The sequence below is a fragment of the Salvia miltiorrhiza genome, chromosome 8 (genome assembly GCF_028751815.1).
Source record: "Salvia miltiorrhiza cultivar Shanhuang (shh) chromosome 8, IMPLAD_Smil_shh, whole genome shotgun sequence".
Taxonomy (NCBI): Eukaryota; Viridiplantae; Streptophyta; class Magnoliopsida; order Lamiales; family Lamiaceae; genus Salvia; species Salvia miltiorrhiza.
The window spans coordinates 13,493,389-13,507,113 of record NC_080394.1 but is presented as its reverse complement, the minus strand read 5'-3'; the positions used below and the strand labels follow the sequence as shown (position 1 = coordinate 13,507,113).

At 38.3% G+C, this 13,725-nt stretch overlaps 2 protein-coding genes across 2 annotated transcripts; both read right to left on the bottom strand.

The window, feature by feature from the left end:
* Positions 1-726: 726 nt before the first annotated feature.
* Positions 727-1,602, bottom strand: LOC130998096 (uncharacterized). Its single transcript, XM_057923529.1, has one exon. It carries the CDS (start codon positions 1,600-1,602, stop codon positions 727-729), a length of 876 nt encoding a protein of 291 aa, XP_057779512.1.
* Positions 1,603-9,248: 7,646 nt separating this feature from the next.
* Positions 9,249-9,965, bottom strand: LOC131001175 (stigma-specific STIG1-like protein 4). The gene has a single exon (XM_057927489.1). The coding sequence runs from the start codon at positions 9,897-9,899 to the stop codon at positions 9,342-9,344; it is 558 nt and encodes a 185-aa protein (XP_057783472.1). The 5' UTR covers positions 9,900-9,965; the 3' UTR covers positions 9,249-9,341.
* Between the last annotated feature and the right edge of the window lie 3,760 nt (positions 9,966-13,725).

Here is a 13,725-nt window from a genome sequence, read left to right as displayed (position 1 = left end):
ATGATGGTGAAATGGAAGACGACTCAAGTATTCTTGATAGACTCTGATATTATTGATTTTTTCCTTCTCAATATTTGGTATTGTTGCGGAAAGAATATGTTTAGTTTCAACTTAGACAAAATTGTCTTTAGTTAGCTTTCCAAAAAGTGATTTTCAGTTTATTATGCTTAAGCTGAAAGAATTTAAAGCATGTGATCTGAGTATATTATGTGGAGATCTCAGAATACAAAGAATCGAAGAAATTATGCTCTTGATAAAATAGGGTACTAGTTGTTTTCCCCTTAATATATATGATATTTTCTTTAATGTGCCCAGATTTCACTTTAAATCAGTTAATTCAGTTAACCAAATTAAAAATCGTTTCGATTTTCGATTATCAATTTCAGGGGGGTGTATTCGTTCTGGAATTTGATGGATTTCTATGGATTTTAAAAGTCTGGGTGTATTCGTTCAAGACTTTTAAAAGTCTGCAGAAATCTGGGTGTATTCGTTCAAGACTTTTAAAAGTCCATATAAATCTGGGTGTATTCGTTCAAGACTTTTTAAAATCCATACAAATCTAGGTGTATTCGTTATTCCATTGACTTAAAATCCGGAATGACTTTCATGGATTTCATCCAAAAAATACACACAACGAAATCCGGCCATGAACCACGAGAATTGAAATCCATGAAATTTTAAGCGAGCGCTGAGTTCCAGCGCCCGCGGCCAAGAAGCCAGCGAGCGCTAGAACTCAGTATGCGTTGAGAGTGTCCAGCCCACGCTGGGTTTGAGCGGGCGCTGGGCAAAGGCCACCTTCTTGCAGAACACCTTGTAGCTGCGCAAAGGCACCTTCTTGCAGGCAGCCCAGAGAAGATCAAAGTACAAGGGCAGCTGCGCGATGGCGAAAAACGCGACAGGTATGGTGACAGAGGCATATATGGGGATGACAGCAAACTTGAGCTCCTCCCTCAAGATGAAAGTGTGGCCAGAACAGAAAGACAAGAGTATCGCAGTAATGGACGCAAACGGAGGGCTGAGCCCGGCCAACAGCTTCCTCGGCAAATTCCTCTTGAAATCGTGCTCCTCACACCACGACGTTATGATGGCCAGAAAGAAAACGAGGGCCGTCATGGACAGGCAGAGCGCCACCAGCAAAGCCACCGAGAATACGTCGAAGGCCTTCTCATCTTGGAGAACCGATTTTCCCTTCTCTTGGTTTAGGCCACCGGGAACAGTGGACGAGGTGGCGAACGCAACGGCGGCTATGAGGGCCGCGACAACTGAGCAGGATTCGGAAGTTTTGATGAGCCATTCGTTATCGGCCTTCATTAGGTCCTTGTGTGTTTCTGTGAATACAATCCTAGGCGTTTTCCCTTTCTTGTTGGCCTGAGAAATGTGCTGATTAAACAATATTCCTTTGACATGCTTGTACCACTTGATCTCCCACTGCATCTGGAGGGCAGCGCCGGGGATTCGCCAAGGGTAGAGCTCGGTGAGCTTGGCGGCGAGGTGCAGGATGTTGTTCCCATCCTTATCGAACTGCCGAAACATGTATTCGGGAAGCTTTAAGTTGCAGAGATAATTGAATACGGCGGTATGCCTGTACTCAGCTGCGAGCATCAGCACGTTCTTCTCGCTGGAACCCAGCGGTCGCTGGGTTTCCAGCGGGTGCTGGGACTCCGCGGGTGTTGGTTTCATGGAATTCAATTCCAAAATTATCCCGTAAAGTCTTCGAAAATCAGTGAAAATCGGGGTGAAATCCAACCACGAATTCTTTGAAAGTCGTCTGGAATCTATGTGAATTCCATGGACTTTTTAAAGTCTTTGGAAATCCACAACGAATACACCCCCCTCAGTGTTAATCGGTCCCGATGAATCAAAAAATCGATTCGGTTATAATCGAATCGGACCGAATACCACCCCTAATTATAATCATTCAAGATGAAAGTGTAGGGTTAGAATTTAGAAATATTTAACTATTTAAGAATTAATCTATATATATTCATACTAATATTATAATATATTCATATTTATAAATATAATTTGGACTTCGGATTTTTTCGGATTTCAAACTATCAATTCGATCTGATCCAACAATCCAAAATTTACTTATAAGTCAATCCAATCCGATTCGAAAATTCAAACCAAATTTCAAATTTCGCTTTGGTTCAGATCGGATATTCGAATTTCGGGTATTTTGCTCACCTCTAGGTATTTCCAACATATTTTTATTAAAGGGATAAATCAAACATATATTTTTATTAAAAGTGGACATTTTCTGGATTAACACTCATAAATACTACATTACACACATTGAACTATAATTGTAAAATATATTTTCATCCGTTCCACTTCAAGTATCTTGTTTTCCTTTAAATTTTGGGTCGTCCCAATCAATTGTCTTGTTTATCTTTATGAAAAAAAATAATCTAAAAAAGTAGGAATGTTTGGAGTCCACATCACCCTTTTAACTCTACACTACACCACTTAATAATCTAATTAATGTCTTTCTAAATAATTGTGCCGAAAAGAAATATGACACTTGAAGTGGGATGGAGGGAGTATTAGGCTAATTTTGGATTCCAATTAGGAGGGTTTATGGTTGTACTCATAAGCTTCTTAAAACAATATATTTGAGAGTTCATAAGCTCTTGAAAAATAAGTTCCAACAGCTTGTAAGCTTTCTTGTAATCTTTGGCCTAGAAACTGAACACACTATAAACCCTACTATTCTTATTGTAATAGTGTGTTCACTGATTGGAATCTCACCCTTCAAACTCTTCACCCTTTGTAAACGATAGGTGTAGTGTTAGAAGGATATCACTGAGTAAGCTACATATCGTAGTCTGAAAAACTGAAAGACTGTATTCGGGTGCAATCGAGAAAATTTCTTTAACGGTCACGACCACGACCACACAACTTATTTTTAAGTCTAAGGAAACTGACTGATTAGCTGACTTGCAACTTTAAAACAAGTAATTCAAAGTTAATGGATTCTCATGTAAACTAGGACCGCGGATATAAAAGGGTTTCTCCAAACCATGTAAAATTAATTGTAGTGCTTTGAATTTTGTATTTAATATTCAACATTGCTTAACTATTATCTACTGCAAACTGACCATCAACATATCACAATAAGCATTTGCTATAAAAATAGATTTTCAGCATAGACTATATCAGTCGACTCAAGTTACTGAACACAAACTGAATTCAGACTAAGCTGTAACTTTGACTTAAAGATTTTGACTAAGCGAGCTACCTAACCACCATATTTCGCACATCAGTTATTAGTCCAACTAATCAGCGTACGAGCAATCAGTAGGATTACTAACTGAACACTCAATTAGAACATGTTTACTTGGATAGTCAGTCAGTTTATCTTCTGATCAGTTGATCTGCATCACTTCAGCCAATTGATCATAATCAATTGAACATGTTTAAGAACACATACTCTATAAAACAACGAAAAATTTGCAACTTGTAGATATCCTCCCCTTCTCCCGCCCCATATACACTAGTATGTGCTCGCTTAGCACCGATAATAAAGATGTAACAGAAAATAAGAAAAATAAATTTACAAATACTGAAATAAGGACAACAAATTATGCTAATCCTAGTCAATGTTTCAAGAATGCAGAGTATGTAAATTTTAGGTATCATAACATTAAGGATGAAAAAAAATAAAAAAATAAAAACAAATAGGCAAAGTAATTTGAATAAGAAATTAGTATAAGAAACCCTAACTAATGAAAATAAACTATTGTGATTATCATGTAGGGTGTTAAAAATTCTAACTGGCCGATCAAACCGACTGAAATTGAACTAAATTGTTTGATTTTCAGTCGACTTATAATTGTGGTTCGGTTGATTCAGCTAAATTTATTGAAAATTATTGATTTATATGGTTGATTCAATTTTCTTGAACTTAGTTCGGTCAAAAATCAAACTGATCGATTATCTATATTAAATTTTTTTTTATTAATTTTAAAATTTATAATTTTAATCTAACCTAATGGAAAGTAAATCCCCAGCGGTGCCGCACCCAAATTCTGCACCACCGACAATCAGGTGCCAGCCCCTCCCCTGTCACTTCCGAGTCTGCATCGCACTTCCCTCTGGCTCTGAGTCCGAGTTTCCGCTCCTTCTCCACACTTCCTTGTCTCTCCGAGTCTGCACCTCCACGCATTTGACCTGCTCTGTCCGCAGGGCCGGTCCTTAGAAAAATAAGGCCCTGAGCGAAATTATAAAAATGGGCCCTCAATATATTAGCGCATCAATATATTGAGAAATAAAAATTTTCATTACTTATAAAAAATGACTTCATCTAGTATTACTCTCGTGCGATGCACGGTAAAAAAAGTTATATTTTTTAGAATATTATATTTAGAAAATAAAATTCTATAAGTTAGTCATATTATTATACTCTAATAAAGATAATAGCACTAAAATGAAGATAAAACCATCTTATAATTGGAGGATGTAAAAATGAATGACCAAGATCTTGACAAAACCTTTTTAACTAACGATTATTATTATCTATTTAAAAAATTTCCACCAAAATATCTAGATATTTTTCTTTCAAAATTTCTATTAGTTTTGAAAGGGTTTTTGGAACTTTTAATTACTTTTTACTGATTTGCATTTCATAATATATTTTTTTGATGCGTTAATTGACTGTAAATCCACAAACTATTAGTGAATTTGCTATTTTTTCAACTATATAAAGTTGCAATATAAATACATAAACTTTAGCTCATTCCGAAATTTGCCCTGAATTTTAATTCCGTTAATACATGACGAAATTAAAGGTGATATAATATATACACATTATATTAAAATAACTTATACAAAATTTCTACTCAAATATACATAGTACTAATATATATATGTATGTGTGTGTGAGTGTGTTAATATATTACTCCATCCGTCCTATTAGTAGTGTCCCACTTTCCTTTTTGGGTTGTCCCATTAGTAGTGTCTCATTCCCTTTATGACAATATTGTTTCTCTCTCTATACCTAATATTTAAATAATTTTATCAAAATACAAATTTTAAAATTAAACTATATATTCATTAAGTATATATATATATATATATATATATATATTTAATGAATATATAGTTTAATTCTAAAATTTGTATTTTGATAAAATTAACAAATACAACCTAGCAAGATGAAATTTAAAATTTGTCATGATCAAGAATCATAACATTTTAAAATTTGTTTATTTTTTTTATATTTTATATTTTTACTATATAGTACTCCCTCCGTCCCAAACGAAATGTCCTATTTATTTTCGGCACGGAGATTAAGAAATGTGTATAAAGTAGATAAAGTGGGTTGGTGGAAATTATTTAAATATTAAGTATAGAGAGAGAGTGTATTGCCAAAAAAGGAAATAGGACATTTCGTTTGAGATGGAGGGAGTATTATTTTTATATTTATATTTTTATTATAACAATTTAATGCAGTTACAAAGATTAAACTTATATTTTTTTCATTTTAGAACTCTTTAGCTTAAAATATAAATTTGTAGATAAATAATTGTGTGTATATATATATATATATATATATATATATATCTTAAAAATAGAATTTCTAATATGATTTATATTTATTAAATTTTTAGTGCATTTTTGTATGAATTTTAGATTATTATTATTATTATTATTATTATTATTATCTAGAGTAGACGAAATTGATAAAAAAAAAAGGGTTAATAGCCAAAAAATACACGAACTTTCACGAAATTTGCATATGCACCTTTTAATTTAGTCATAAATTGCACACGGTGAAAGATCTGGCAGCTCTTAAGTTTGACCGGCGATGACGTGGACAATATTTAACATTACATGGCATTATTCGTGGCTTTTTTTACACGCTGGCAAGCCAAGTGGGCAAAACGACGTCGTTTTGATATTTTGAAGAATTTACTAAAAAAAAAAAAAGCATCCTCCCTGCCGCCTCCCTCCTCCACTCAACTGCCACCTCCATCCTTCCAGATCTGGAGCCGCCCCTGCTTCTCCGGCGAGGCCTCTCCGACATCAACCGCGACGGGAGCAGCGCCGTTCAACCCCCACCTCCACTCAATCGCCACCTCCACCCTTCCAGATCTGGAGCCGCCCCCTGCTTCTCAGGCGAGGAACGCCTCTCCGACATCAACCGCGACGGGAGGAACGCCTCTTCCAGATCTGGAGCCGCCTCCTCATCTCCAACAATGATGCCGCGTTCATCCTTTCCCCGCCCTCCCTCCACATCCCCATCCTCTACTTCTCTCTCTAGGTTTCGCCGTCTCCCCCTCCACCCACGACCACACAGCACTGCGCCTCTGGAGAGATAGGAATAGGGCACCAGTGGTTGCGGTGCTTGGGAATGACAAAACGAGGGCACCACCACCACCTCCGCCGCCAATACCCTAGATCCCCAAATCGCAGCCTCCTGCTCGTCGATTCCCGGCGATCGCATAGCAGGAAGGCCGTCGGCGCCGAGCCCAACCCGAAGCCCCCCTTTCTCTCCACACTCCGGCTACAACAACGGCTTCTTGCCCCAAATCACTCAACAATCAACAATCACCTTCAACAACATTTTTTTTCTTTTTCAACCCCAAATCACTCATCAATCAACAATAATCTTTAGCCCCAAGTTCGAGTAGGACCACCCGTCGGAGGCGGCGGCGGCGGCGGGGGCTGCGGGGTGAAGAAGAAGGTGAGCGGCGGAGGAGACTTGGCAGAACAACGTCAACGTGAAGCTTTTTCTTTTTTCTTCTTCTTTTTTTATTTAAAATATTTGACAAAACGACGTCGTTTTAGGTGTTGTAATGTAACAACAAAACGACGTCGTGTTCCTACATCGGAAAACCGTCCACGTCAACAAAATCCGACAGCCACGTCACCACCGATCAAGGTGGTAGTCAACGCGGGTGTAATTTGCGACTAAATTAAAAGGTGGTGTATTCTGGGGCTATTTTTGAAGGTCATGTGCAATATGCAAATTTCGTGAAAGTTCGTGTATTTTTTGGCTATTAAACCTAAAAAAAATTAGAAAGAAAAAATTATTTTCAAAAATAGTAAGGTGATTTTTGGTAGGAAAACATAACTTACTATTTTTGAAAGTGATTGACTTTTATATATGTATATAGATATTGTCAAATCATTCAATCTCTCTAGGGACATTGACGATCTCAAATACGTTTTCAACAATTTTAAATTTGAGAAACTCCTTTTAGAACAGTAAGTCAGTGATTGGCATTGTCAGCATAATTTTATATTTCGATTTGAACTTCGAAGTTTTAATATAATATAAATTTGACAATAAGTTATATTGCCTAATATTTTTTAGTATATATAAAGTCTATAATTAATGAGATATATTTACAATTTTGGGCCCTCAAAATTATGTTATAAAATTATCATCAAATTAATTTGAAATTGATTTTAAATTGAACTTTGAATTTTTGACAATAAATTATATTATCTAATATTTTTTAGTATACATAAAGCCTATAATTAATTAGATATATTAAAAAATTGGGCCCTCAATTTTTTGGGACCCTAGGCCGTCGCCCATGCCTGCTGCCCGCCCTCAGGGTCGGCCCTGCCTGTCCGACTGTCCCTCCGCCCTTGAATCGAAACAAATTATAGGTACACTTTATCTCATTCATTCGGTTGTAGTTTGTAGTGCAGATTTTTGAGCTATAATTGTTTGGTAATGCGGCAGGTTCATTTCGGTCGATTGAAAATCAAATTCTCATTGGTTCGGGTTTAATCGCTTTAATTACATGGTACAATTGGGCGACTTTTTTTAAACCGTCAATTTATTCAATTTCATTTTTTTTTCAAAATCATAAATTTATTCAATTTCTTTTTGTTTTTATCGATCGATTGGTCGAAGCAACAGATGCACGAGCCTAAATATATGCATTGCTGAGATTTCTATCAATCCTTTCTCAGCCTTCATCATTTCTCCCCAATTGTCTTTGTAAAGTAATATGGAGATAGGAATGCAAAAGGTCCGGCGCACGAGGTTTAAAAATAATTAAATATCTCCAAGCATGATAAGTAGGGGTGACTAAACGGGGCGGATCCGGTTCCCTACCCGATTTTTGCAGGTACCCGACCCCGATTTTTCTTCTTGCAAGATAGCCGATGCCAACCCGCCGAATGAAGTCGGGTACCCTAATACTCGCGTCGGGTATTAGGGTACCCGCATATCCGACATTTTTGCCATTTTTCAGATTTTTTCAGATTTTTTATGTCTCCATGTTGGGTAATTGGGTGCGAATGTGATTCTGTGAAGTGTGATTCCGAATCAAAATGATAAGTGTTTAGTTGTTACTTGTTAGTAATTAGTACTATAATTAATTATCAAGAATTTTATATGGATTTATTAATATCAAACTAATACATTCGAGTAATTAGCGTGACACATCTGCGATTTTCTTTTGAGTACTCATGGTTATTTCTTTTGATATTATTCATGGATTAATTTATTAAGCAAAATTCACGTATTCAAGTTTAACATAGAGAAAAATATAAATCAAACTTGAACAATCAACATAGTTCACGAATGACGATCGTATGCATGAAACATATTTATAAAAATAAAATGAAGATTATAGAACATTACAAGTTTAGAATCTGCCCAACATATTTATAAAAGTGAATATGTTAAGTTTGAGTAGGATTTTAATGGGGCCAACAAAGATATTCCTCGTGGCTCAAGAAAAATTATGTAAACCAAGAAATACTTAAAAATTTCGTAAGATTTATTTGCAAGCGCCAGAACAGATAAATTTTTGCTAGTATGACACTATGACTTTAAAATGCTTGCAAGGAAAAAATTGGGTTTTCTTCCGACATTCATGTGTACAACATAGGATAGGAATGTAAGATTCAGTGATTCACGATGCCCAACGGCCAACATATTTACAGAAAGAAGGGAATTCCGAATTCAGTTCTGTTCAGAGAGAGTTAGAGCACAGCCGCATTCAAGTTCAAATTTTCAGAATTAACATTGTAAAATTATATAAAATAATAAAATTATATGTTAGTTAAAAATAAGCCGGTATTCGGGTAAATACCCGATACCCGCATAGTTTAGTCACCCCTTGATAAGGACAAACAAACTATACTTGTAAATCCCCTGTTTTTGTGTTCAGGAAGATATCTACGCGTCGATCATCAACTCAAAAATCAATACATTTATTTTCATGAATCTCAAGAAAAAGGAAAAACATATTTATTTTCACAAGTTACAAAAACGAAAATGAGGTGAAATAGGAGTATTATTAATCATATAAATAGAAAACTAATTAGCATCTGTCTCGCTCTCTCAAACACATACATAAATTAAGACAAACTTATGAAGCCGCGAGAACCGGAGGAGAGCGCCTCCTTTCACTGCCCTTAGGCGGGAAGGGCTTCACCGGCGGGTGGGGTCTGGGAGGATGCGGGAAAGGGAAAGGAAACGGCGGCAGTGCCTGCGCGTAACCGCACATTCCATAAACACAGAAGCTAGGAAATCGGCATCTGTGATTGCATCTTCCGCAGTTGAAAGGGTTTACATTTGTATCAACGCATATCCCGCTGCAGCATTGCCGCGTGAAACGGCACCTGATCCCACACCACCCGCAGTTGTTCACGTCCGAGCTCACGTCCACGCAGCGGTTCCGGCAGCAGCGCCGCCGTGTCCTCGGGTAGTCCACGTTGCAGATCCATGGCTGCCGCTTGCAGCCCCAGAGTCGAGGGTTCTTGATTCTTGTTAGCCATGGCTTGTAGGTGGTGGTGGAGTTTCTGTCGCTTTCTTTAAGGGTAGTTTGCAGTAGGTTTTGGCCTTCTGCAGTTGAAGCATGTAGAATAAGAGGCAAAAGATAGCATAGAATTAGTAGAAATGTGATTTTGAGGTTGAAATTTTTCATGTTTTGGTGTGTATTTGTCAATCTCTATTTTGGTGCGTTGTAGAATTTTGTGAGGTGTATATATTATTTTTTGAAGGTTTTGGGAGGTATATATAATTGTGTGAATGGTGGAAGCGTCGATTCAAGTAAGTAAAAATTAATAGTTGTTCATAAATATAGTTTCAATAAATATTAGATAATTTAAAATTAAAGTAACCAAATTGCTCTTACTTTTCGATCACATTGTTTCTCTTTCCCCTCGTCAATTTTTACAACCATGGCTCTCTATTTTCTCTTTTTCAAACTTAGCTCCTTTTGAAATAGGTGATTTTATTTGATGATGGAGTTCAAATTTATCATATATTTATTTTGTTAAAAATTATATCTTCTTATTTATTTTTTCGATCATTTTCTTCATATACTTTTTCGATGACTTTGATGCTTCACCTTCTTTTTTTTATTTAAGTTCCATTACTAAATTCATCTATCATATCACTTAACTAATTAAGTCACCAAACAAGAAGTCACAAGGAACCTTTTTTTTCCTTCAAGGAAACAGGGGAATTCATGTTTTTCCTAAAGGGGCAATTACAATTACGTGACGGGGAGCATTTTGACCTTAAGTTTTGTGATTGAGAAGCTTTGTTGCATAAAGTTTTGCTTTTTTCACACATTTGGTTCATGGACAATAAATATAATTAGGTTTGTTTATATTTTTTATTCATTTTTTTTTCTTTTAATGCATATTTGGGCCATAGGTTATGGAGAACTTATATACTCATTTATGAAAATTTTGATTGTATGTCTGTTCAATACTTATTGTATTCGTTAATAATGTTAGTCGGTATTTTCTAATTTAATATATAGAGAGAGAGAAAGGTTAAATGGAGAAATACAAATGTTGTCAGAAATTAGAAACAATCTCAATAATTAAAATAGCTCAATCAAACAGTCAATAATTAAGAATAAATTTAGTGTCCAAATTTTGATGAACATGTCAATAATTTTGATGAACGGACGTATTTGTTGAAAATCTCGCACTTCAGGATTCGAACCCCAAACCAAAATGTTTGTTCAATAAAATAATTGGTATGTTTATCAAAATTATTGATTTGTTTAACGTCTCTAAAATTCGCAAACAAAATAATTTCTCCAAAACTTAACCATATATATATATAGGAAGAGATATCCATCTCATCATATTAAGTAACTATGAACAGTAAATTGCTTTTCTCTCAAGAACAGTAACTCACCGAAATCTTTTCCACCGAAAGCTCCTTACTTTCGGTCTGCTTTCCAACCTTCTCCGACGAAGGTCGGCGTGCCGTTTCCGTTCACGTCTGCTCTAGATCGGCAACAAGCACGACTCGGCCGCTGAATGATCTGCCAGCTCTGGTCTCGCACCAGCTCCTGCAAATTCCCGTCGATCACTCCCTCTCTCGTGACCGTCTTCTCCGGCTAGCTCAGCTCCAGTCCGGACGGCAGACTGTCTTCATCAGCCGGTGCCCCCCGGTGTGCACGAGCGTCTCCTTCCAGGTGTCTATCCGGCGGCGTTGCAGCATCTCCATCGCCGCCGCTCGGACCGCTCCGCCTCCTCCGGAAGCACGCTGCGGCTTCATCAGTTCGGCTATCCGGCAGGTCCGCCAAGCCCGCAACAGCAGGCAGCAGGTTTGAAGACAGATCTGTGAAAATTGGAAACACTGTAGATGGTTGACTTGTATCGGCCATTGTCCAGAATCCGTTCCGGTCTTCCAGCCGGCGCCGCATCTCTACGATCCGTCAACCGCCTGTAGCCAGCGCCTCTCTCATTCCGATCATGTCCTCCGGTGATTTTTCCTCGATCGACAGAGGTGGTCTTAATCTGCCCCAAGTGTCGAACAACTTCACCAAAGCCTCTACTGACGTTGCTGGCCCAGCTTTACCAACCTCCAAGGATAACACTTGTTTGCCGAGTGTTTCAGCGCAGAAGAATCAGCAGCCGCTGCTTGGTTCTTCCTCTTCTACCGCGAAAGCTGTTGGAATGGTGTCCTCTTATGCTCATGTCACGGCCCCCCCAAAGGGTCAGGAAGCCGGACTTACCGGCACATAAATTCCACGCGCTTCAACCCTTTGCTCAAGGAGGACATGGCGTGCTCAAAGTTCCTCGAGAAATCCAGAATTTTCAAGCGTCAAAATTCCAACACGCGCTTATTGGTCGTTTCATGATGAATAAGGGTGAAAAACCTAGGACCACTAGAGAACTCAAGGCGGAATTACAATCGTTGTGGGCGATTAAATCTCCTTGGTTTCTCATGCCGATGGGAAGAGGATTCTATACTTTAAAGTTCCTAGATAAGGAAGATAAGGCTACCGCTAAACGACATGTGATCTGGGATCTTCATGCAGGTTCGATACGTCTTCGTGATTGGGCTCGCTGTTTTAACCCCTATAAAGAATCGTCCTCCTTGGCTCAAGTTTGGGTGAGAGTCTATTACCTGCCGGTGGAGTTCTGGCATCCGGAGGTTCTTTCGGGCATTGGTCGATGGTTGGGACAACCGTTGAAGATTGATGGTACGTCTATTGATGATGAAGTAGCTCACTTTGCTCGTATTTTAGTGGAAATTGATCTCTCTCAACCTCTCCCGGAATTCATGACTATCGATGGAGGCGAGTATTTTTTTAACATTGAATTCAGTTATGAATATATTCCTTTATATTGCACTAAATGTAAGATAACTGGACACTCGCCGGACAAGTGTCGGCGAGGAAAAGCAGGGAAAAATGTTGAACCTGAGCCGAAGATCATTAGAGGCCCGGAATGGCAGGCTGTTGTGAAGGCCAAGAGTAAGCAGCCTCTCGATGTAGAGGTAGCATCTGACTCGGAGTCGGAAGATGGAGCTAAGGAAGCGAGTGTTACTTCGCCCAAGGAGTTTACAGGGCCGGATATTTTGGAAAATTTGTGTAACAGGAGTTCGGAGTCTAAGCACAATCAACTGGGGTCCCAGGATGGTAACAGATTCGTAATCCTCGAAAATTCCTCGATTCAAGAGGATTTGGTGACTAACAAGCAGGATACCATTCTTAAGAACACAGAGGGGGACATCGACTTGAACACTGCTTCGGATGAAAATAATTATAATCAAGGAATGGGATCTCAACAACAAGAGCATAGCATAGAACAGATGGGACATGCTACTGATAAGAGGGAATCTCAGCAGCCTCTTTCGGTGGAACTTTTCACCAAACAGCTAGGGGGCGTCAATTTAATGACGGCAGAAGGATCTTTTTTGCAGGTTGATGGGGAACAACGGATAGAACAGTTGGGGGACGTCTCGAAAAAGGTGTCAGCAGTCTCGCACCAGGCTTCTCTTCAGGTGGAGCAAATGAACGAACCATGGGGGGACGTTACGGAGAATGTGGCAGCAGGCTTGATTCAGGTTTCTCTTCAAGAGGAGAGACATGGGAGGGATCGCGAAACCATTACTCAGCAGACTGCGCAGAGCACTCTTGCTCATTTTTCGGCTGACCAAACAAGCAAGGAAAAGAAAATTCTTGCTATAGAAAATGATATTAAAGTGGAGAGGTTAAAGAATGAGGTCTCAGGATCAAGCTTATCTAAACGTGGCAGAGGGCGTCCTCCCAAGATTGATCAGAATGCGCGCAATCATAATAAGGTTCTTCATCTTCAGCAAGAAAGTATAAAAAATCGTCTCCGGAAGGCAGCTGATGCTGGGCATCAACCACTTGATTATATTGTTGATTATCAAGAGTCGGAGAGTTTGCAGGCTATGGACAACGTAGCAAACAAACGGTGGGATAAGGAAGCGGAGCTGGGGTCTTCTCAGCCCAGAATCAATCAATAATTCTT

Bases quoted from the DNA above. Each gene is read 5' to 3' on its own strand.
- LOC131001175 (XM_057927489.1), bottom strand. From the start codon at position 9,899: ATGAAAAATTTCAACCTCAAAATCACATTTCTACTAATTCTATGCTAT.
- LOC130998096 (XM_057923529.1), bottom strand. From the start codon at position 1,602: ATGCTCGCAGCTGAGTACAGGCATACCGCCGTATTCAATTATCTCTGC.